At 36.4% G+C, this 25,713-nt stretch overlaps 1 protein-coding gene across 1 annotated transcript in view; it reads left to right on the plus strand.

The window, feature by feature from the left end:
• Positions 1 to 19,651: 19,651 nt before the first annotated feature.
• Positions 19,652 to 25,713, plus strand: part of ADGRV1 (adhesion G protein-coupled receptor V1) — a gene marked incomplete at both ends in the record, with an annotated part of 282,764 nt that continues 276,702 nt past the window's right edge. The window contains 4 exons of the mRNA XM_082336231.1: positions 19,652 to 19,727; positions 21,948 to 22,132; positions 24,192 to 24,341; positions 25,475 to 25,570. Coding sequence (XP_082192357.1) covers positions 19,652 to 19,727; positions 21,948 to 22,132; positions 24,192 to 24,341; positions 25,475 to 25,570 — 507 coding nt within the window. The remainder of the gene's footprint in view (positions 19,728 to 21,947; positions 22,133 to 24,191; positions 24,342 to 25,474; positions 25,571 to 25,713) is intronic.

Raw genomic sequence — 25,713 nt, forward strand, 5'->3', positions numbered from 1 at the left:
TCAGAGCTTGTTAGCTTTTGCTCTCTGCTTTCTCTAGCTCTCAGTTTTTGGGAATTTGATTTGTGTGCATCCTCTGTGAGTTTCAGCATTGTTTTTAAAATACGGACACCACAACTTTATGCAGTTTCAAATGTCCACCTGATTAGTGCCACATACAAAGGTAGATGAATCCCCTACCCCAACTACTTCTCACTAATCTGCTGCTGATGTTTCTGAAGATCACACTAACTCTGTTTTTTTTTCCCAGTCACAGCATCACATTGGACACTTAGGGTGAGCTGCTTCTCTGCTAGAGTTTCTTCAGATGAAAATGATCCAGATGATCATTTGTAAGGTATAACCTATATTTTAGCTTTGAAGGTACTCAGCAGTGTTAACTTGTTTTTATGGAACCATCTCACCAGGTGAGCCATATCACTGTAATACTGTCATTTCCTTTCTGCAAATATTGACATCACAAACATCCATTTGTGATTTTTGTATTTACAGGGAGAGAGTGTTGAGGAGCAGCAGATCTATTTGTAATACTTGTTGAACTATATAATAGAAGTATTTTCATTTGTTTATAAGGAAATTTATATTTTGTTCATAATCTCTTACTGGAGAATGCTTTTTGAGATCTACCAGCTAGTTTTTAGTCCATTTTGCAGCATTGCACTCCTTACTACATTGCACTATGTTTTTACCATATGGTAATGTGATTAAAAAGTAAGTCCTGCAACTATTCAGTTCTGTTATACCAGCACAATTACTGTCATTCAAATTCATAATCTTTCAGAATTAATACCAAATTGCACTATTTGTATAAGATCATGTATTTATTCCATTCATTTCTTTTACCTCCTTATAAGTGAAATCTCACATCAGCCTTTATGTTATTTTGGCTAGGTTTGCTGTCAAGCTGCATTTACGGTCTAAACTTCCTTTTGTATCTTTGGAATTGATTGTTACGGGCATTTATGGTTATTAAACTTGTCATTGTCTTGCCAACCCTTGTGTCTTTAATCTCAAATCATTTTTACAGTGCAATTTAAAATGTCTCCTTTTCCATAACCTGGATTTACTTTTTATTTTGTTTCTGATTGAATTTTTACTCTACTATTGCACCAAGATGCATGCTTATTCAAATTTTTTTCTTGATTGTAGAATACTGGCTTTTTGTCACTCTAGGAGACTCTTCTTAATTTTGGAAATAAAAAGCGTAAGGATTTTGATAGTTTTCGCCCCACAGGAAGGAGTTGAATGTTACATGGTATTTCATAAGCATTAGGATTTCAGCTGTGGCAGAAGCTTTCTTTGGCCTCCTTGGTACTGATAATTCGCCCGTACGGGTGGCACAGCTATGTAGGTATGGTTGCATCTTCACTGATACAGGGCTTTCCTCGGTTATAAGCCCACCAGCACACGAGTTTTTACTGTGAATGTATTCTGTATTGGTACATTGCTACCTACATCGACAGCTGAGAAAAGCTTTCGCTGGCAAACAGTCCTTTGATGTCATTCCACTGAGTGGGAAAGTGCCCTTACACAGGTCCCGATACACCCATGCAATCCCGTCAACTGTGCAGCCTCTTATTCCACCCTTCTACTGTTCTTCCCACGTGAAGAGAGGCCTATAGGCAAGCGAGGGAGTTGTCTGGAATATATATCCTAGACTTACTTTCATCCTTTGTTTTAAGCTTCTCACAGCTGGAATAGTGGGGTATGCCGAAGAGCTTTTACAAAAGGGAGAGGGAATATTAGAAGGGAGTGGGAGCAGGAGTAGGGAGACTATCTCATGGTAAAGGATCTGATTCAGAGTCTTGAAAAGCTTTAATATATGAGCAGGTATGGCATTCACAGCCTGCTGCATTGATAAATATTTGAACTGTGTATTTAAGATGCCTTCATTTTTCACCTATAATGGCATGCAAGTGTAAGTTGAGTTAATACTCTCTGCTGCTGCTATTAGTAATAGTAATGGTACTGTAATTGTAAACATCTTGCTATGCTTTCTTTCAAATTTTCAGTATAAAGTTTATTTTAAAAAAATGAAAAATTTATCAGGTACTATAGCTATGTCTAATCTACAATATTTATCATTATAGAACTTAAGAAATGGTTGGTTTTCATACAAAACATGCTGATTTCAGTTTGGCCTTTATCTTTTCATTTTTAGATAACTATAACATATTTTAACAAATATGAAAGTACTTGTAAAATAAATCATCCCATTCAACTTTTTTAAGCATTTAAAGTATGATTACAAATGTCCACTTTATGACATAAATAAGAGAGTGATCTAGCAGACCTAGAAACTCTTTGACAGGACCATTTTCATGAATTTTAAAACAGATTCCCTCCACCCCTGTTTTCTTACAACTTTTGTCTTTCTATTCGATTCAGCTTCTATACGGGACAGCGGAATGTGTCAGAAACCTTTAAGTTCTTTCAATGAGTATCAGGCATGTTAATGCAAATACATTATGAGTAATCCCTCCATAGGGAGAGACAGTAGCATAGCCCACACGACATCAGTAAAGTGTTTACAAGGTATTAATATGCCTACTGTGACAAGATGTATTTAATGGGAAGCAACAAGGAATTTGTTTTATTAGTTTTCCTCCACCCTCAAGTAATAAATCTTAAAAGCTTCAATATTGATTCAATGCAATGAATGGCTGAATCGTTCTGGAGAGGCTCTGACAAGTGGACAAATGCTTCCATGGTTACATTGTGCTATGCAGTATGGTTACTGAGCTTTGTTGGTTTCCTCCCTCTGCCATTGAAGTAAAATAACAAACCACAGGGAAGCACCACACATGGTGGGCGTAAACTGGAAACAACTTTAAAAGATCAAGTTAGCTGATCTTATACAGACTTTAAACAATATGGGTTTTATTGATTTACACTGTATACCCTAAACATGCATTTCAGTACTTTCTCTTTTGTATATCACTTTCTTATGGAAAGTTTTTATTTCTTGTCTGAACCACCTCTCGCTTTTGATTTGCAATGTCATAAATTAAAAGGCTATGTGAAAGTGTGTTTCATAGTAGTGTTATGTGGGTTATGTTTTTCTAGGATTTTTTATATCAAGTGAAGTTACTGCATCAGTGTGGGCTTCAGCCATACCTAAATAATTAATAACAAATCATGTATAGAACTTTTATGTACAGTTGTTTACAATGCTTTGCAGTATAGCATAATTAAGAGGTTTGATTTTCTATCTCCTTGCATCTAATGTAATCAAATTTCAGGTGTCACAGGGTGGAGGGAGATAATAAACACATCACTTCATAGATGTCACATTTAAAAAAAAATAATAAAAAATAATGACATACAGTTATTTTGTTAGCATAAAAATGTTGCTGATCAAGCATTACATTAAGAGAAGGAAATCCTGAAGGCCTTAGATTTTGTTCAGGACAAAGTGTAGATGAAACTGAAAGCAGATGTGTCAAGAGTAGTTGCGTGCTTTTCCCTTGCAGACAAACTCTGAAAAGAGTGCATGCTATCCTTTGTATTAATAGCTGTTAGTTTGTGGTTTTTTTTCCTCTACATGGTTGAGAGTCCCTGGGATCACTGTCTCTGCATCAGAATGCTACGATGTTCCAGCGCCCCTCTGTAGACAGAATTTTGCAGCAAGAATGGCTGCCAGGATTCCCCACAGCCAGGAAAATAAATTCATAAACATGGAGGATAGTTACCTCTGAAACAGAAATTCTGGCCTTACAGCTTTCATTGGGAGCTTACATTTATTGTGGGTACTTAATTTCACATTTACTCAAGTAATACCTCTGATCTCAAGGGGGAAAAGTAAGCAACAAATGAGTAAACACTTCAGTGTTTCACTTAAAGAATTTCAGACAAGAGAAGAGTCAACCCTTAACTTGAGAAACATGTTATTTGTGTTTCCAGATAGTTTTTTTTTTCCTCATTCAAAAGGAGTCAAACAAAATACCTATCTGTGAATTGCGAAAGCAAGTGAAGTTGTATACAGCAGCTGGAACCCTCTTGCTTTTATCTTTGTTAGTCTGAAATGCCTTTTGAGGACTTTGAAATTAAAAGCAATCTAAATGCAAGAAATTATGGAGAGTTTTTAATATTTTTATTATGTTTTACCTTCAGAAAAATGCACTTTTGTTAAGTGTTCTTTTTGAATTTACAGTCTAGAGCTTGAGACACTCTGAAGTTGTCTGTTTCAGTAGTTTGATGGATGTTTTATGGGAAAGCTTCTGATTTGCTGCATACTATCTACATTGTCACTGACATGCTGCAAATGAAGAGCTGGACACACTTGATTGGAAGAAACAAGACTGCAACTTTATTTAGCAACAATAACTGCACAAGAGGAGCAGGCAGACAGTTCTTGACAAGTTTTCATCTTGCTGTTTATCCATGTGACCTACAAGCCAGTAAGCATCCACTATGGTTTGAAAGGAGCCACTGAATGTTGTAAGACCAAACCATCTCTTCAGAGATGGCATTCTTTTTGTGTCATAATGACACAAAATGACAGAAATTGTGTCAAAAATGCACACTGGAGCTTGATCAACCAAATATGAGATGTAGTAAGTTGAAACAAAGAAGTTATTTTCTCATTAATTTGTGCAGTTTTTTATGCTTGAACATACTTAAATTAACATTTTCTAAAAGTCATCTCATTTTTTGTGAAAGTCTTGTCAAACGTGTGGCTAAGTTCAGTAATAAAAAGTTAATGATTATATCAATAACATTTCTGCTGTAATGTGTGTTAAAACATAGCAGCCTCCCATGAGCAGATGCCAGGGAACATTTACTTTTTACCCGATAATAGAAATAGGTCAATTTTTTCAGTTAAGACCTCTTTTTAAATATTAACATCAGTATGTATGATGTATCCTTATACAATTAAGGAGCTGCACCATAAAAAGGTAACGTTTGCCAAGCTGATCACAAGAAGCATAAACAAATTAATGTCTGTCCATCGAAAAAGAGCACAATCTGCTTGGAAGTTCTGATTTTTCAGTTTCTTAAATCGTGGACATCTCTGAAAAATAGAGGATCAAAACCTGAATTTATTTACATCCATCAGCACATCAGCCAGTCCGACATAAACCACTGGATCAGAAGCATAATACTCAAATTTTGTCATTCAGTCTTCTCAGGTTATTAGTACTGTTTGTATTTGTCTACTCTGTGCTTTCTTGCATGTGTTTGTTTATTCATCAGGAAACTACACAGTAAAATCAGTATTTTAATATTAAAGCATTTCCAGCCCATCAAGAAGGATATGGAGCAGTTCAGGAAAGAGAGCAGTGCAAGTGCCTGGTACTACTGAAGAGGCATCAGGTGATACCTGACAGTGGTTGTTCATTTCTTCAGTGTGGAGTAGCTGGGTAGGAGTTTCCAGAGAGTGCAGCTAGATGGCAACAGGAAAGTGATCAGAAACCTCATTTCACATTTTGAAGAACAGGCAACGCAAGCTTAATCATAAGCTTCTATGGGATAGCGGTCAGAAGCCTGGTAATACCAACTAGTCAGGCTCTGAGGTGAACACACCTCTTTGGTATGAGCCTTGGTCAGTTCTGCCCTCTTTCAAAGCATGGCTTTTAGCATAGTTACCTGCAGACTATGCTGCCAAAGTCAGGTTCTGTAGTTCTGGCTGCTGTTTCTTTCAACACTGCCAGTTAGATCTGATCCCCAGTGTGAATCACATCATTGAGAAGACGTAATGAGAAAGAAAACGGGGAGTGCATCCTAGACATCAGCCAAGTAAACAATTACCTATACGGAGTTGAATGTCAAACTACAGTCACACAGGGAAGAATATTAGTGCTTGTGGTGGTCTATAATGTTCTTAAAAGTGGTCTGTCTTGCAGAAACGCTCATTGCCATGGACCATCGTTCAAAGAAAATCCACTTTTCAAAAAAAAAAAAAAAAAACCAAAACAAAAAAACCCAAAACCAACCACCAAAACCATGTGAATTTCTTTCAAGAAAATCATCTGTATCTTGTCATTTACTCTGTGAAGAGAGGAACAAGATCAGCCTCAGTATTCTGCCTGTACACTAGAACTAATCAGAACAGTGTCTGATGGACATGATGAGTTTTTGAAGTGTTATGTCATGTTGGAAGTGATTCATTAATAAACAGGAAAGAAGTTAAGTTGTGTCTGGTGTATTTTAATTAAGGATTGATCTATGAATGAGCTATGCACATGGTTAATATGTTCCTCATTCTGAGTAGGTCATTGTGCTTCAGTTGAAGTACCAGAAAAGGTTATAGATAGAGCAATGTGGAAATCTGTGTAGGACCGAAATTTCAAAATTCTCAGAATTTCCTTCTTTGCTGCTTGCATCCAAATAAGTGCGTAGCCCAGAATTTTGAAGCTTGAATGCCACAGGTGGAAACAAATCTTAATTTTAGTGGCATTTATGGATATTCAGAAAATTTGATTATCAGCATTTATTTTTTGCTTTCTAATATTAGTAGATTAAGATTGCCATACCTGACTGAAAACCAAATGGCCTTCATATTCATACAACACAAAAATGTTTATTAATAGAAAAAAATTGTAAACAAGAAGAGAAAATACGTCCTTCTGAAGCCCTTTGTTTGGATTTTTTTCTTCTTGTTCCTTTAAGTCCTGCTTTCCTTCTCAGGGATTTGTTTCGTCTTCTAACTCCCTGTTCTTTGGTCTTTCCTTTCAGATGATGCCAATAAAGGGAAAAGGCAAGATTTCAAAACAAACAAACAAACTGGAGTCTATTGATTCTATTGCTGCTGCTTTCAATATTGGTTTACTCTCAGCATAGACATTTTTAACTTGCAGAGTTTTAATGAATTCAAAACAAAGGAAATCCAAACAAACAAAGAATTGAGGGGTGTACTTAGTACACCTTATTTACTGCTTTTATTGAAAAGAGAAGTTAAGGCTGACCTGAAGGCATAGTTCTGTGCAATGCCAGATCTATTGTAGGTCCAATACCAGGCCTGATTGTTTATCCCTGACATTTGTAAGGGGTGAGAGTGCTGTGTGGGCAGCATGCTGAGTTGTTAAAAGTGCGTATGGAGTGTCCCATGTCAATCACCAACAACCTTCCAGCTGGTTGAGGACCACCATTGACAAAATCCCATGGGAGCTCTGCCTCATCCTTGAGTGTAAAAAAGGGAAGCGCATGTCTCTAGAATGGTATGATGAAAATGAAAAAAAGTAATCAGGAAATCCTCAGAGATCAAGAGAAAACATGGAGTATTGCATGTTGAGTGGGAGAGCGTAGCAAAGGCTACAGTCATTTTGGATCTGAATGCTGAATGGAGTTTTGCTGCAAGACTCCATGAACGTAGCCATGTGAATTAGTGAGACCAAGTCTGAGTTCTCACTCTTCCTTTGTTTTCTAGCTCAGTAATTAGCAACAGTTAATGTGCTCAGGTCTGCTGTAATTGAGAACTGATGACTGTTAAGGAAGCCCGTCTGATACCGAGCAGCTCGATGGGAGCCAAACTTCCCACAGAAACTGGACAACAAAAGGACAACATGAAATAATTTATATAAGCTGAGACAACATCAGAGAATAAAAGATAAAAGGAATCTTATACCTCAAGTATCCTTTCAGCCTGTTGATCCAGAGAGGAAAAACGATATGGGATCTAGACTGTGAGGCTGAGATAGATAGGAAAATAATAATGGTATGGTATTGAAAAACATACTACTTATCTCTAATGTTCATACATTAAGTTCTGTCTAATGCAAAATTTGTCAGCTAATAGTATGGGCCTTTGAAGGACCGCTTCTTGCTCTCTTCAGTACAGAAAAACTGGAGCTGGTGCATGGGAATAATGCATAATAAAGTATTGATGAAAAAACCTATACATAAATAAATCTGGGTGGACTATGGCAAGAAGTGATCAGACATATAACACAGATTATCATGCACATCTACCTGAATTCCTTTTAAGTGCACAGCATAGCTTTTTAGAAGAAAAAAGTACACTTGTGTTTTTTTAAAAAAAGAGATATTTTATTTTAATATTTGCTGAGTTACTCTGGTGGATTGTTTACTGTCAAGAACTGGCGTTTATTCTGATTATTAATGTCTACTTTTGCGCCTTCATATTAGCTCATCTATGCCTTTATCTGTTATACTGCAGATTTTTATTTATCAACATTCATTTTCTCTGTAGGTGTATACAGAATAAATCCAGAGATTCATCTTACCTAACAGTAACCTAATGTCATTATCCAAAAGTTAGGTGGTAGTCTAAGATAGTCATTTGGACTCCCTGTTTAGGCAGAGGAGAGAAATAAGCAGCTCTTGGAGGTAGTTCATCCCATCCTACTATGTGGCTAGGTTAGACTGGATGGCTGATGTTAGGTGAAATGATTTCTGTTTTGAAGCACCGCTTTTACTTTTGTAGGCAAAATACTTCTTGAGGTCTTTGAGTTCTTTTACTAAGTAATTTTTCAAACCTTTCATTGCTCTCTAGCATCTCCTTTGCCTTTTCCTGTTTGTTTACATTATTCCTGAATTGTGAATACCATAACTCTGCACAGTACTGATGTAGTGACGAGGCTAATGCCATCAGAAGGCATAGTCTTCTAGGTCCTGTCTCTTTTTTGGCCCTAATACTTCTGCGCTGTATTCCTTCCTTCTATATGCAAAGATTATATTAGCCTTAGAAGAATCAGTGCTTCCTCTCTCTGTGATTTCTGTCACTATGATTGCTTTTTCCATATGCTCCAAATGAATTAAAAATAAAGCAAAGGAAGCTCATTTGAAATGCATGACTTCTCAGTAAACTATAGCACAGGTAAAAATCATTAATTCAGGGCAGAATCCTATTTTGTGCTTAACATTCCCCTCCTACCTTTCTGTAAATGCGCTGTCTGTGAAATAAAGCTGTGCGTACTAATGTTTAAAATTAAGCTAGAGTTATATTTGGATTTATTTCTAAATACTTATATGCTAATATATATTAAAATAGCATTTACGATTGATTCTGTATATTCAGTACTAATAAGCAATATGGAATTTAAAAAAAAAAACGCATCTGTGAAGTTTCACGTTCGATACATGTTCGTTGTTACATTGCTTTTGCAATGAGTTGTGTCAGAGGCATGATTTTTCGAGCTACTTAGGAGTACTATTTTGATGGAACAGTCTGAGGATTTGGGACAAAAAAAAAATGACAGGATCTAGCAAGCTCAAAGTGCCTGATACGTTGTTGTGTACTGTTGTAGACTAGGAATGTATTGGATTTCCTTGGAGTTGGAATCGATGCTTTTTTAAAATTTGATAGAATGGTTTCAATTTGTACGAGAGATGCAGGCAGTGTGGCAGTGTTAATGGATCTAACTGGATTCAGCTACATGAAATTGTGCTGCTGATGCTGCATTCGTTCGCAATAGCTTTTCCACTTTTTAAGATCTAGTAGCTATCTCACAGGTTCTGGAAATACAAAGAAGACTGTAAATAGGACTAAGTGAAATTCCATCAAAGTTCAGTATTTTCTGTGTTTTGGGGCTTAGATGCATCAACATTTATTGGCTATGTAGGAATTTTGACCCTTGTTTACCATTAAATGGGAGAATTGGGGATCTTGGTGGCCAACACTGGCAACGTCCAAGTGCCGCCTTTGTGTCTTTGTATCTGTGCCGTGGCTCAGGATTTGCTTGGAATGGTGGTGACCATAAAATGTGAATTTGATATTAGAGAAATTACTGAGTCCAGAATGGTTGATCTAGGATTGGAAATTGTTTCTCCATGCCGAGCGCTGAATAGCTGTGAATTAAGATGAGCTGCATGTCCTGGTGCAGCCGAGGACTTGAATCCAAAATCTGTCGTAATCCAGTAGTAAAACCTGCCAGTATTGCTGCCTCCAGTAATAAAACAGTGCAGTCCTAGCTAAGTGGAAGAACTGCTGGAGCAGTGACTGGAGGGGCTAGCTCTATCTCAACTACAGCAGCGCAGGGGCAATTGCTGGTGTTTGAAAAAAATTTGTCCTCTTCCATCCCACCCCCTTTTATCTCCACAGCAGTGGGAAGGCAGCAGGAGTCAGGAGAGGGAGGAGAGCGCCGGACGCTGCGCGGAGTGGAGGGAGGAGTAGGAGAGGGGAATGCATAATGCATGAGTGACAGAGAGTGTGCAGGCGGCTGGCTGAGTCCAGAAGACGTGGATGTCCATGTCCCCGGGTCTAGGTAGGTTTCTTGTCTCTCTGTTTGAGGTGGTAGTTGCTTTGGAAGCATCCTGTATCAGCTGCAGAGATGTTTGCGGTCCAGCTGGAGGGTTCTGCCAGCAGCACCTGTTGCAGCAGGGACAGGGTTTAACCAGCAGCAGACAGCGAGCGTGTCGCTCACCCGTGAGTGGCTGCTGGATAGTAAGAGTCTGCTAAGGTTTCTGTTGTTCCAGCAGCTCCTCTTTCTGCTCTGCAGAGCAGGGCAGGTGGAGACAATAGCCTTTGCAATGGAAAATCCTGTTCTCAGGGGATCACATCAGGATGAAACTCAGTTTGAAGTGTCCTAGATGGCAATTTTTAACTCTCAAAAATGCACAAACATTAATTTGATTGTTTAAATTAGGTGAAAATAAAAGAAGTGGAGGAGCTGTGTATGCATTGTGTATTGCAAGGGAGAGTGAGTTAAAAGTAAGAATAAATTTTTCAAATCATCATCTGATAAGGAATGAGTTTTAAACATGTTAATAATTAAAATATCATATGTAAGTGATTACAACTGGAAATATTGCTTGTGCTTCTTCCTTTTGATATGCTGATTCAGCATAAGACATTGCATAATTAACTCTGGCTAGCCCAGATAGAGTTAAGATCAAATGGATATGGAACTGCTTGCCAAACATCAGTCATTGTTTTTTGATAAGTCTATAATTGCTTTATAGAGCAGATGTGAAATAACATGTGATTTAAAAAAATCTTACTCATTATATAGAAGCTGAAAGTTTTTTTTCTGATAATACTTTGCACACATCTTCTACAATGAGTCTTTCAGTTAAATGCTAAGCATTTTGAGAATCTGCCATGAGGGCAGTTTAATAACTGAAGGTAGAGTGTGATATATTTAGCCTGTCTGTCCCTTAAGCCTAAAACAAGCTTTCTCCTACTAAATGTGTTCAGTGTTTCCACGTGGAAAAGAGAACCAGATTCCTGAGGAAATAATTTGTGGTGTATTAGGCTTAGAATTGAAATGGCCAAATATTTAACAATGTAAAAGCTAACGTATTTCAAGAGTGTACAATTTTTAATTTCTCATTTGTTGTTATAACTAATATTTATGTTGTTATTGATTTCTAACATACAATTTTGTGCTTTACTAGCTTTCTAATACACTTTTGTGTTTTAATAGCTTCACATGAAGAAAACAATGGTATTTACTAAATTTGCATCTGAGTGAACTAATTAACATCAATAATGGGAGCACATGCTTATTAGCTTGTAATCGTGGTCTGTGTCCTGGTCACATGGAAATCAATGGGAAAAATGATATTTGCTTTTGTGAGTACTAGTACTGGACAATTTATTAGTGCTCTCAGCATTTTTAAGGTTGAAAAATAATACTGGATGAGTCTTAAAGAGCTGATACTAGTGAATGAGATTGATCCTTATGCATTCAAACCTACAGTGCAATACTTCCCTTGGAAATTGTTGTGAGCTTTTTTTGAATGAAATTTTCAGAATCAGGTCTAAATCATAACCTGTTATTAAAACCTCTAATATAAATGGAATTTTGTTACTTAAACTTATTGTCTTCCAGGAGTTTTTTATTTGCTTTTTCAATTCCATTAAAAAAAATATGAGTGCTTAAGTCTGCAAATGCTTACATGCATATTTTCCTTAATACATGAATATGATGACTGAAACTGAACTATTGGAAAAGCTATGAAAGCATATACCTTTAGTGTACAGCATTAAAGAAGAATACCACTACAGAAGTCTGTAAGGATCTCAGTCATTGGGTACAAACAATTTATGGCAATTCGGGAGAAAATTATTGATGACGCACAAATCACTTTTGATATTGTTATACAACTACCGTAGTTGCTCAGCATTACAACATGGTAACGATGAGGTGATTTTTAATGATCTTATTTTTAGAAGTACATAGGAATGGTCTATAAGCTTAACAAAACTTTAATTTTAGAACATTTAATTGAAAAATTGATGGAAAAGTATGTCCTTGCATCACACTTCAAAGAAAGGGAGAATTAAAATTTGTCTCAACTACATCTGAAGTTTTTTAGCCTAAGGTGTTTTTTTGGAAGCATTAAAACAGTAAACCCTATGTCCAACTCTTGTTATTATTTGAGATAGCGTCTCTGGTGCAATTTAGCTTCATGTTGTTGCTGGATAACACTGTTCTCTGATTTGTTTCTTTCTTGGCCAGCCTCTTCCAGTGTGTTCTTGGTATTGGGTCAATTCAGTTGTTCACTAAGAAATACAAAAATGTAGGTAGGTGAGAGAAAATACAAAGAATATGCTGGAATTCTTTGTTCAGGGAGTATTAGGCCTTGACCTCCTAAAGATATAATCACGTACATAACTATTTTTACATGTGTAATCCTTGTTGATTGGTTTTTCTCATTTGTAGAAATTGTGCTTGCGTTTCAGCTCTACAAGACTGGCCTATTTAGGTATAGTCACTGCTGTATAAAATGGTGAATATAACACTTTTCCTCACTAGAAAAAAGCATACATAGTACCTGAATACTTCTTTCAGTGTGTATTAAGACTCAGATGGTATATAACATCTCCATCATCAAATCGAAGCTTACAGAACCATTGCTGTCGATTGTAGGCATTTGTCATAGTTCCAGAAATTCAAGAATTATGTCTGTCTAATAGGAGCTATATTACTGTTTCCTAGAAAATAAAGATTGACAGGAGGAATCAATGTTAGAGGCCATTTATCTTATTCCAGGTGGACGCACTGTAACTTTTTTTTACTCTGAAAAAAAGTTACTGATTCACAAATTATACTATTTCTGCAAAGCCTCACTTGCCTAAGTCACTCTCTGAGTGAATAATCTCACTGGAAAATACTTTGTGTCAATAAACATTTTCAAGATTGAGTTTACTCCATGCATGAGAACTTGTGGCTGTTTGCAGAAAGAATTTGGAAACTGGGAGTTCTGAAATACACTTAAAATATGAAAAACATCGTTTCATAGATTGGCTTATGAATATTTCCTATAAAACTAGTTAAAGTTGTTTAAATTCCTTTTACTGAAATAACTGTTAAGTCCAAATGAAGATTGCTATTAAGATAAAGTTGTATTTATTTAAACAGGCTTATTTGACAGGCTAAATTCTCTGGCAAAATTAAACAACAGAGCAGATGCTTTCTGTGTTCATCGCAGCTTTTGTGTTTGTGGATTTCTTAGCAAGTTGAAGACAGAATTTCCTCTAGAATGTTATAGCAATATCTTTTTATATAGCAAGAGATTTTTGTTTGGTTATTTCATTTTGTATCATCTCATATAGATTTATTAGAGTACAGTTACGATTCTCATTTTCAGATGGCAAAAGGAACTCTCTTCTCCTCGGTCACTTGTCCTGGACTGGTCTAGTATGTTACTGCTCTGAATTGTTTCAAGCTTTGCTTCATTAAGGATTTAACATGGCCTTAATTCAGCCATCTGTTATGGGTTTGGCAGACCAACAGATCTGAGGTATTGGTCAGAGCTTTAGAAATTTCCCACATTTTTAAAGGTTAGGAAAAGAGCTACCTTTATGAATAGATTTTGAATAATTCTCAGCAAGACAATGGTGCAGAAGTGGGGTAAAAAATGCATGTCATTCTCTGAAGCACAGGGTCCCCTGTCTGCCTTTAGCTTTGCTGAAAGGCAATTAGCATTTCAACCAGCCAATTTGGTTACATGCAATGAAGTACTTGGGTTTGTAATTTGCTGCTCTCGGCTTGGTGCTGTTGAGAACTAGCTCTGTGTAATCCTCTCAAAGCACCTTTCTTTCCAGCATAGTTATTGTTGCTGGTCTTAAATAACTAATCAACAAAGAGATTTCCTTGTCTTGAACTACAGGGTGCCTTAGAAGAACGAAAAGAAATACCCAGTTAATAAGGGAATGATTATAATTATTAAATAGTGATTATTAAATTGTGACATAGGTTAAAAAGTTTAGAAAGCCAAGGAAAGCACAACGCATAATAAAGGTAGTGTGAAAAGTCTTTGAACCCAAACAAATTTTGCTTGGGGAGTTCTCTTCACCCTATAAATACTTTATCATGTGCTTTATTTAAAAACGAATTGCCCAGATTTAAGAGATTAATTCACAGTGTGGATTAGAGTGAGGGCCCCATGCTAATCATCTTCTCAAAAATGATACAAATATATTTTTACTTCTACAGAAAGAAGTCTTTGGGCAGACTTTGTAAAATACAGATCTTTAATAAAACCAACATTCTTTACTGCAATCTAATAAAAAATGAATACATTTAACTGTAGAAATGAAGCTTGTTTTGATATATGTCTCAAATTTAATATATATAGTTGATACAAATTTTCATGTTTAATAATACAATTTTATGAACTCAAAAGTAACTCACTGACACAATTATTCTAATAATTAGGCAACACATTAAAATTCTGTTTGTCTTGTACATGCATATTAACTTGTAAGAATCCACTGTGGATAGCAATAATTCTTCTGTCAGTATACCTGAAATAATGCCATCTAATCTGCATTGTGAGGCTGTAATTTAATGTTCTATACCTTACAGATTTTTTGTCTTGCAAGATTATTATGTGTGAAGCACTATTGCAAAACTGGTTGTTATATTTTTTGCTTTAAGTATGAGAAAAATAACCACTGTACTGCAGAAGACCATAATTACTTTTTCTGAGATACGCTGTTCATTCAGGCCATAGCACTTCATTCAGGGCAAGTACTAGGTGTTTGAAGCTATGCTAGTTTTGTCCTCAGCTCACACGTTCTAAAAATATGTTAAGTAAAAGTGTTGAGGACGTGCGAGAAATCTCCGAAGTAGAGATACAAATGGAAATTATTGTGAAACTTCAGGTCTTTACTGAAGTAGAATAAATGGATGTTCCTCACTGAAGCCTGCAGACCTTCCTCAGCTGGATTTCTGGTTCCATATGTGTAAGAGCCTGATCTTGTGCAGTTATTTCTACACTAAACATGAGCTGGGATTGCTAAGCATCTTCATGACTGGGTTGTTTCGTTTTGGTTTTCTTTGTGGGTTTTTTTGGGTTTTTAGTCTGCTTGCTTTTTTGTGCGAGAAACTGAGAGAAAGAGAGTATGAGGGCTTATAGTGTCTCAAGCCCTACTTGGAGCAAAATGGCTAGGTGAAAAGCTGGTTCTGGAAAATCCTGTAGAATAATTTCTATTAGTGAAAGATGTCTGCTGTTTTCATTAAAAATATATAGGTGGAAAAGGATTTCCAGTGCAGAGCTGAGAACTACATTTACCTTTTGCTTAAACCTGTACTATATGCTAAGTGGAGCTATTCCAAAATAATATCTTGTTTTTTTACAGTATATAGTTAGAACTACATATAGATAGATTTTCATCAATTACATGACATAAATTAGAAGTGCTGCAGCTGAAATCAGTGTTGTTTTGTTGGTACAAATTAGGGCAAATTCAGATTCTTACTGGTGTATTTCTTAACATTCAGCAGATTTCAGCCAAAGTTTGTTTACATTAGACTCTGATCTCTGTTCTAAATATAAAGTAACCTTAATAACTCCAAGTCGTTTCACTGGAGGGACTCTGAGTAAAAATAATCTGGATCTTATAGCTAGTCAAAATTATTGTCTGGTTCTCCGTTTGACCAGAAAATTATAAGGTAACTGCAAATGTTTGTAGAAGAGGCTTGTGTTCTCTCTGCTTGCTGCTAGCAAACAGAAGTAGTGAATTCAGCACTGCTTGAGAGGTTTGCCCTTTATTCCCTGCTCAGGATGAGAACAGGCAGAGCAGGCAGTTACCTCAGAAAGCCTTTAGCATTATGTGGCTTAAGAGATAAAACTTGGTTCTCCAGTGATGATTACATGCTTTAGAACTTAAAATTTAAGGATATAGTTTAGATCCACTCAAATTCTTCTGAGGAAAAGAAGCCCCCAGAAAACTTACAAGGGGTACTCTGGGCCTATTACACTTTTTACCTCTAATAACAGGATGAAATTATTTGGATTTCTCATCAGGCCTCTGTCTGGGCCTCAGCTTGCAGATTTACTGCTTTTAGTGTTGGTTCCTGGCTATGATGATATAGATTTATCTTTCTGACTAGTAAATATAAATACAATGGCAGGCAGCTTAAGCATCTTTTCCTCCTTAGGATAAGATGTCTATGTTGAAGGGTTCGTGCCTTTTTCAAGGGAATGCAATTGAATGAGCAAGAATTTTCATATGGAGATGTTGTTCAGGTTGCATTAAATTGGCCATTCCCAGTTACACATGTTGTCATAGATAATAAGATTTTTTTTTTAAATATCGCAACTGTTAGAAAGCAAATGGTCAGGAGAATCGTTGACTGATGTCAGTGTCATTAATCTCAAATGCAGATAAGTCTTCCTAGCACCTGAGGTTGCGCTGTGGTAGTGTTCTGTCGTGGCAGCAGTAGTGAGTAGGTAAGTAAGCAGCTCAGCCCAAAAATTTCAGGACAGTGAAAGCTGATCAAGGGATTTTCAGCACCTAGTAGTTGGCATCTGTGCTTTGGTTGGCACTTTCCAATGTTAGTAATAAGAAGGGGGATGATGGGCAAGTACCTGAAATGTTTTTGTAGTAGAGAGGAAGACAGGAAACCGTAGAGAAGAATTGGAAGCAAAGGCATCCAGTGACACTGAATAACGTGCATGGAAATTGGTGAGACAGACCCTTGCCCCAAATGCTGCAACTATTAGTTCAGTCCAGGGGTGCAGACAAAGCAGTACTCGTTGTGACTTACTATAATTCTCATGCTTTATCCACCTTGAAGCAGGTTGAAGGCAAAAAAAGGATATAGGAAGATACTATTTTGAAATAGTACTTTTGGAACACTCTTTTTTCCAGTCTCTATTAGAGTGAGCGACTTACTTACCCCACATCTAAACAAAAAAGCCCAAACCAAAAAAGGAACAACAACCAACAGAGCAGATGTGAGAAATACCCACTATCCAAATGCTAGGTTTTGCAGACACAACTGTTGTGGCCTCCTTTGCATATGTGTGAACTGTGGGAACTTTGAGGCAAAGAAAACCCCAGTCTGAAATAAAATGCTTCTCTCTTAATTTGGGATCATGACAACATAGAAAGGAGAAGTTTAGTAAATCAAAGGTTTTATAATTCCTGTTGCTTTCCTAGGTTGTTCTCCAATACTGTTGTAAATTTCAGTGGTTCTGAGAACGCCTAAAATAAAAACGCTGAAAATATGCAGGTTTTTAATATTTTTCTACAACAGGTGCAGCAAGGGCAATGACCTTGTGAAACTTCTTGCTCCGTGCTGTTCCTGTGTACTACAGAGAATCTCCTCTTTACATATGAAAGAGCACATGTATCTCTCTCCCATTGTATTCACCCAAAGATGCTGCTGGGTGCTGACATCTCTGCTGTGAATAGACTTCTCTCTGGCAACCATTGATAGCTGTAATGCTGTACTCAGTGCAAAGTACTAGGAATGCCAGTTTTTTAATGTTCTACTTGGCTGGGTATTTGTAATCACAGGGAGTAGACAAGGACAGGCAGTGAAAAGTGCACTAGGCTGTACACTTGCTCTGCTGTGCTGTGTCTGTGGACTTCAGAAATCTACAATGAGTTGAATGGAGATGCGCAGTGGTAATCAGGTTGTAGCTGCTGAGCGGGAGAGGTGCTGCCTCAGCATACCTGCTTGTTTCTTCTCCTGAGGCACCAGTCTGAGGTACAAGGTACTTAATCCCTCATTCCATCTGCTTCTTTGTTAGTGAACTCCCCTTTCTTTTGCCATTCTCCATTCCATATCTGGCATTTTAAGTTCATTTCATGTCAGATTTCAAATCTTTCACAGCCCTCTCATTTGCCTTCTTGATTGCTCCATGTGCCACCAGTCTGTAGGTTCCCTCACCCTTCAATGAAAACATCTGGGAGATCTTTTAATTCTTAAGGGTTTTGATTTATTAAGCTCTGAAACCAGTGTAAAAATCTGCAGAAAAGACTTCTCATTCTTTACAGAAGTCTGCAGGAAAGACCACTCATTCTTTATAAACTTTGAAATCTTCATCTGAAATTTGTTCCAGAAACTGAGCGGAAAAAGTAAGCTAATCCTGGTGATTCATCGGTTATGAGAAACGCCAGTTTCGTAAGCCTATATCTCCTTGGCTCCAACTGGGCAATAGATTGAAATGGTATTCTTCACAGAATTTGTGACATTACTGTGGAAATTACTGTGTGGAATCAGTATATGCTCTGCTGGGTTCTACAATAGGATTCTGTGTTTTCGGGGGAAACACAAATGCGCTTCAGAAAGTGCAATAAAACACAGACCAAAAGAAAATGTTAATTCGGGATCGTGACTCAGAATTCTGAGCTAGGTTTCTTAACTTTTTTTTTTTAATTATATGGTTGAAGACTGTGATTTTTTGACTTTTAAGATTCTTTAATACCATTAAAATGTCTAGATAATTTTTTGAGAGGTACTTTCTTTTGTTTTTGATGCCAGCAACTGCTATTATAAACCCCTTACAAACATCATTTAGGCCTCAGTACATAGGATTGCTTTTAGCTACCACCGATACAAAAAATTGTTATTTGAAATGGCTTTAGTCAGAACATAGTAACAGAATAGTTGGTCCATTGACTTGTACATACTCTGAAGATGTATAATATTCCATTGCATGTTGTTGTTTCAAAAATATTTAAATTACTTTGACCCATTAGTCTGTTTTAAAGTCTGACTGAATATCTTGGATTGAGAGAACTGAACTCAGTAATATTTAGCTGAAGCAGAGGGGAGTACTGAATGCACCAAACGCATAGTTTACCAAAATTTAGCAGTGAACAAGGACTAGAGTTTCAGCTTCACTTGAAAAAAATAAAAAGTAAACTCACCAGTGACATACTGGGGTGAGGGAAGTGGGGAAGAGTGGTCTTTTAATTCCTGATCTTGCCAAGGCTTCTGCTGAACTTTATGCAATGCAGTTAATAAGGAACAAATTGTGTTCCTGTATAAATTTATATAGGAATGTATTCTACAAAGTGAGTTCATATTTAATAAAATAAAATACTGTGACCTATAGTATCTTTTTGGCTAGTTGAATAAATTTGTTCTGCATTCTCTAAGTCTTGATTTATGTTATTTTTACTGTGTTACATCAATTTTTAAAAATAATCATGATTTTCAAAGTTGAGGTTATATAAACAGACTAAACACTACTTTTGGCAGGCTGTGCATAGTAAATCTTAGTACAAATAACGTAACAAGGAAGAATACACACCAGCTGAATAATTGATGGTATGATTGTGAAACCTCTCTTGTTCCACAGCAGTAATCCTATAGTTTTAGAATGCTCTCTAGTAGAAGTAATAGAATTCAAGTAATTCTAAACTTTGTAATCTTGCCCTCAAGGATCATGTTTTCAGTATTATTTACTAGAAGCATGTACCGTGGGAAGATATTTGCGAAGTCTATGACAAGGTAACAGCTGAAGCTAAAAGGTCAACAAATTCCTCAGTTTAGCATGGATGATGCCTGCATCTGCAGACAGCGTAATTGTCTCAGGGTTTACAATGGTTAGACAACTGTTCTCTTTGCAGCTTGAAGGTTTGTATTTTTCAGAGCAGCTCCACATAAAAAAACCAAAACCATCTTGCAAGTTAATCCATAGAGTCAGCTTTGGAAATGCTGACAGTTTTGAATCCCAGGTGTTTTATGTGTACATATTTTATCTTTGCTTCCTACTGTAAGCTTTTTCTGCACTAGAATTACTAAATAGATAGATACGTAGGGATCAAGCATTGTTGCTGCAAGTCTGTTACAAATTGAATTCTCAATAAGAGCCATGCATATCTTGAAGGACTGTGTTCATGGTAATAAAAGTTTATAGCAATATGAAGTTCTGCAGCAAAATTATTTTACTGTGTGACATTTTTGCTGGAAATAACGAAACACTGTTCAAATAGATTGTAAAATCAATAGTTGTTTTCATAGGGAAAATGGTTAGTCCTGATTTTTTGCACTTACTTTCATTGCTTGCCTGTTCCTTCTGTGATGTTCAGTAGAGCTAGGTGATTTTTTTATTACAAGTAATTAAAATCAGCTAATTTTGTCATCTCACTGGTCTTTGCTTGTAGGAATTCCAAGAGACACTGATAGTTTTCTTGACTGTGCTTACAACTTATAGTTATTTGATATGTCATGTCTGTGGATAATTTTTGTTCTTTAACTTGCCCAAAAGTGGTTTATTTCAAGTCCTCACAATGTAGAATTGACCCTTGCCCAGAGAGAATTTATTGTAAGATGAATCAAAGTCTTGAAGTCTTTCTGAAGCTGTGTTAATTTTAGTGGTCTGAAGGCTGTCTTATTTTCTGTTCAGTGCAAAATTAAAGCTACCTGACTGTGTACGTGACACACTCAGAATCTGCACTGGACCTCAAATGTATTCTGATTACAAATTTGACACACACTTTACAAAAATATGTTTCAAAATACACATGACATTTTCTGTTTCAGTCACCATTTCTGACTGAATATTCATTTACTGTCACTCAGAAATAATGGAAACAAGTGCTTTGCAAACATGGCTGAGCTTAAATATTATTGATATGCAAATATTAATATATGTTCTGCAGTTTATCCAGCCATCATTGACCAGATTTGTCTGATAAGCATAACACTTGGAAGCATAATTTTAAGCAAAGTGACATTTTATTTATATGTATAATTACACAAATATTGTTTGTATCTTTTGTACAGAAATTTTTAAAAGTAACATTATAAAACAGTGACTGCAGATTAAAAGAAACTTGCTGAAAGAACTAATTCCATTAAGGATCCATGCTGTAATGCTTTTTGTTGTTTAGAGCACAACTTTGTTGTCTTGGTTTGTTCAAAAATTGCTCAGATCCTTATGACAGAAATCTGCTCCATCCAGTGTCTAAGTTCTCAGTTCTGGTCAGCACTGTATGATATGAGCCTCTGCATAACGTAGCAGCTGTTTCCAATTTGTTGTGCCAGAGACTCTTAAAAACGTTTCTTTCATAGCATCAACACCTGATGACTTCACTGGAACTTAAACTTGGATTTTACATTACATAACTGAACTCTGATGTAAGAGAAATAAACCACCTTAGTTTTATGCTGTCTTATCCTAACAGAAAAGAAAATTGGACATTGTGCAGAAACAAATAAAGATAAAGGTCTGGCTATGCAAAGGTTACAATGGCATTAAAATGTGCCACAGTGATTCTCTGTGAGAAGAAAACATGAAAGAATCATGGGATAAGAGAAGCAGTGAAAAGACTCTCAAGTAAATATGCAAATGTTGAAGAACATTTCATGGTCCATAAGATGTCAGAAGATGGTCTATGAGATGACTGCAAACACCCAGCCCTTCACACTTCCTGCCAATTAGTGTTTATTTCTAAAGAGAATCAAGAGAGCAAAGAAAGTAGAAGTAGAACTGTCAGCCTTTAAGCTAATTAGTTGTTGGTTGAAAATCAAACAATTTTGTCAATGTCAATGTTTTTTCTTAAAAGAAGTTACTTATTCCTCCACTTGAAAAAAGTTGATAAATACTGTCTAGAAAAACACTAGATGAAAATTATGAAAATAAATAGAATTAGATATAGATGATAATTACATTATCTGACTTGATTATAGCTGAGACCTGTCCGTGCTTTCATCTCATTTCTGAAGCTCACAAGATAATCATAGTACTTGAAGGGTTGAGAAGGGTTGCCTGGATTGGTAAGGTCAACTGAGAACATTTTACATATTTTAGATTCACAATTTATTTTTAATTATTCTTTTCTTTTTCTATAGGGATGCCCTCTGCTTCTTTATTAGTTTATTTGCTTTTAGCATTACTCATTCATTTCACATCTGGAGAAACAGAAGTGAAGTTCAGTGGACAAACAGAATTTGTAGTTAATGAAACAAGTACAACTGTTATACGTCTTGTAATTGAAAGGACAGGGACTCCTGCTAACATCACAGCAATTGTGTCGGTAAGAAACTATGCCAGTTATATTCTCAGTAAATATTAATATCTTTCTGGTTTTGAATATTGCCTATGTTTTTATGAAGCCAGTGAAAAGGAGGGTGGTCTTTCCCAGGGGCAGTGCTTCCCTTTGAAGAAGCAACAATCTGTTTCTGTAACGGAGTAAATTCCTGCTGGCTGCATCAATGGTTTCAAAATAATGGTATAAACATCTCCTCAAGAAGACAGCTCCCACTGCTCAGGTAGAAGCCCAAAATGATATGCTTGTTTGATTTTGATTGTGGCTGTGAGTTCATACTGAAAATGTGTATGTATAGCAATTTTTCCTTTTCTAGATTACTTTAGAACCTGCAATTTAATAGCTACCCCACTGTTTGAGTCAGATTTTCATACGACTTTTTAAAAATTACATTGTTCAATTAATTGGGAGATCAGAGTTAGTATTTTTACATTATTTCCTTTATTTCTTAGCTGTTACTAACTATGATCTCGATTATATTCCCTTTAAAATTTAAACTCTTTAGAATGTGCTATACCATATATGTATGGAGGAAGATGCTATGTGGTATGAGTACCATATAAGAACACAGCAGTGTATCAGAGAAGAGATACTGCTTATGCATTTCTGCAGTCTGTAGACAAAAGAAATTGTCTATGTTCCTGCACAATATTTTATTCTCCTGTAACTACGTATGAAAAATACACGTCTTAGAAATTACAAGGAATAGAAATTGATCTGTAAGGATTTCACACTTTATTAACATCTGAGGAGAAAACCTTGAGAAAATGTGATTGCACTTTGAAACTAGTGCTCTTTACAGGTGTAACAAGCAAAGTAACTTAGTTTCCTTATTAAGGACCTGAAATTCCAAATTTTGTTTCTAACATGAATATTTTGAGCACTTTTTTAGGAAGATGTTTATAGCCTGTTTTTGTAAGAGCTTTTTGGTATGTTTAGTGTTGGCTCAGATACATAAAAGGTAGTTGCCAGTATGATAGGTGGGAGCCACAAAAATACCTTCCATACTTTTTTTCATCTTCACTGAACTTCTAAATTTTCTGTTCTCAAATGAAAAATAACCTTTTCCACAATGGTTCATTCAAACCTTTAGTGCCCATAAGAATGGTAGTTTCAGGTGTGGCAGCTATGCTAGTTCAGCTGCTTCTCTCCATTTAGTCTCAGCTTCCAACTATAAATTTAACTTGACACTACAGCCTTTGTAATCTCTCCTCTAACCACCTTATGTACAGTAGAGTCAATGGGATTTTCTTTTGTTGACTGAAATGAGAGCAGGGCTGTCCATTACAGAAGACTTCATCTTGCCAACTTTGGCAATAAAAATGTTAATCTAAGTTAAACACCTAGGCTCCTTCTAGTCCCTAGAGTGACACAGGAAGGCAGAGGGAAGTTGCATCTTAAGGTAAGTTTAATTCAGGTAGGGTACTATCAGGTATACAGATCTGTGCTAGGCATAGCTTTTCCATTAAAAAACTGGTCATATGGTGCATTATGCAAAAGGTAGCCAGTTGCAAGGAAGGAAGTCATGAATGGTTCTGAATAAAGTCCTGCTGCAACAAGACAAGGGGTAATGGTTTTAAACTAAAGGATGGTAGACTTAGACTAAACACAAGGAAAACATTTTTCAGAATGAGGGTGGTGAAACACTGGAACGGGTTGCCCAGAGAGGTGGTAGATGTCCCATCCTTGGAAACATTCAAGATCAGGTCGGACAGGGCTCTGAGCAACCTGATCTAGTTGAAGATGTCCCTGCTCATTGCAGGGGTTTGGACTAGATGACCTTTAAAGGTCCCTTCCATCCCAAAGCATTCTATGATTCTATGAAAGTGTCATGTTTGTTTTGTTTTTTCCTGGTTACTCAGCATGGATACAAGGGGCTATTGTCTCTACCTTCTCTCTGGAAATAAACTGTATGACAGCAGGGGAAATTGTGGTAAGAATTATGTGCAAAGAAGAGTGTATGAAGTCTGTTAAATGAGTCCAGAATAATATTACAGAAGACGGTGGGGGAAGAAGGAGGTGGCATTCAATTGTGTATTTGTTGCAGATTGATGGAGAAAACACAGGAGACTTTTTTGACACATATGCAGCTGCATTTATACCCGATACAGAAACAAACCGAACAGTGTATATATCTGTCTGTGATGACGATCTTCCAGAGGCTGATGAGACATTCACATTTTACTTGACACTACCAGTGAGTCTCAATTTTTCAATTTATCTGTTCCCCAGAAAACAGTGGGTAATCTAGCATAAATTAATGGTATTCCATAGATTTCAATGTAGTCATACTGCTTGTGAGTCTGAATCCTAATAGGTAAGAACTAAGATCTGGAGACTAGCCAGGATGGTGCTTACTGCTCTTTAGAAGGTTTTGCCATTCCTGTGGGTGTCTCTATGTGATGCTGCTGTGCAGTAGAGACATAGTCTAAAACTTCAGTGGGCACTGCATTCAACTGTGGACATTTGAAGGTGTTCTAGAGCCCGGAAGAGTTAGATTGTGAAGAGACTCTCAGCCTTTCCTGTTTTCCTGCATAGACTGTACCTGGAAGAGAGAGTAGAAGTAGCAAAAGAAAGAGGATGACTTCCAGCCCTCCAGAAGCAGAGGGTAAACAAGACTTACCTAAAACCAAACAAACAATTTTTGAAATACTTATCAATACGTGTCTTCATATTGTTCTGGAGACATATTGTCTTCATATGTTCACAGGAGTCATGCTACAAGAGAAGAGTTCACATTCGCTTTTTTTTTTAGGTAACAGTTCATGACAGTTTGATGTCAGTTCTGTAAAGATAAATTTTATGAGTTTTTGCCAATTATTACACATCTCAGGGGATGTTTGCAGGGAATATAAAAATGCATATTTTCCCTTCCTTCTTCCTTTGATTTGTAAATGTAGTAGCTTATTTTTACAACAGTGTACAGATTTGTTTCCTTTAGCTGATATGTCAGTATAATGGCTTCAAAGTTCCAGTTTTATACAAATGTTAGGAAGAAAAGAACAACTTGGGAGTTCCTGGCAGTGCTACATGCTTCATACCTAATTCCCTCTTGCTATAGTGTGATTAATAGATTGCCAAACTATGATTAATCATTTACAAAGTTTGTTTCAAGCACTTTGTTGTTGACTTTATAGAGTGTATTTCCTCAGTAATTAAGATTTATTTTGGTACATTCTATTGCTTTAGATAATTTCCATTGCAGTATATAATAAAAAGACATACAATTTGTCATAGGCTAATATTTACTTTTAAAAGACAATAAAATCAAAATGCGTATTTTTTGCCCATCACCATATTTAATATCTTATTTTGTTTTGTTAATTTTAGAAACCATCTGCAAGGATAAAGCTTGGCTCACCCAAATCTGTCACTGTAACAATCTTATCAAATGACAATGCCTTTGGAATAATTTCTTTTAACATGGTATGGCTTTTTATATGGTACATGTGAAAAATTTAGAAAGCGTAAAGGTGAAATTTTCAAAGATGCTGGTTAGTTGTTCAACTGAATCCCTTGAAAACTGATTGTGAGTTACATCTTTGAAAACATCTCTAGAGGTAATTAAT

Source organism: Platalea leucorodia, assembly GCF_965183815.1.
Source record: "Platalea leucorodia genome assembly, chromosome: Z".
Classification (NCBI taxonomy): domain Eukaryota; kingdom Metazoa; phylum Chordata; class Aves; order Pelecaniformes; family Threskiornithidae; genus Platalea; species Platalea leucorodia.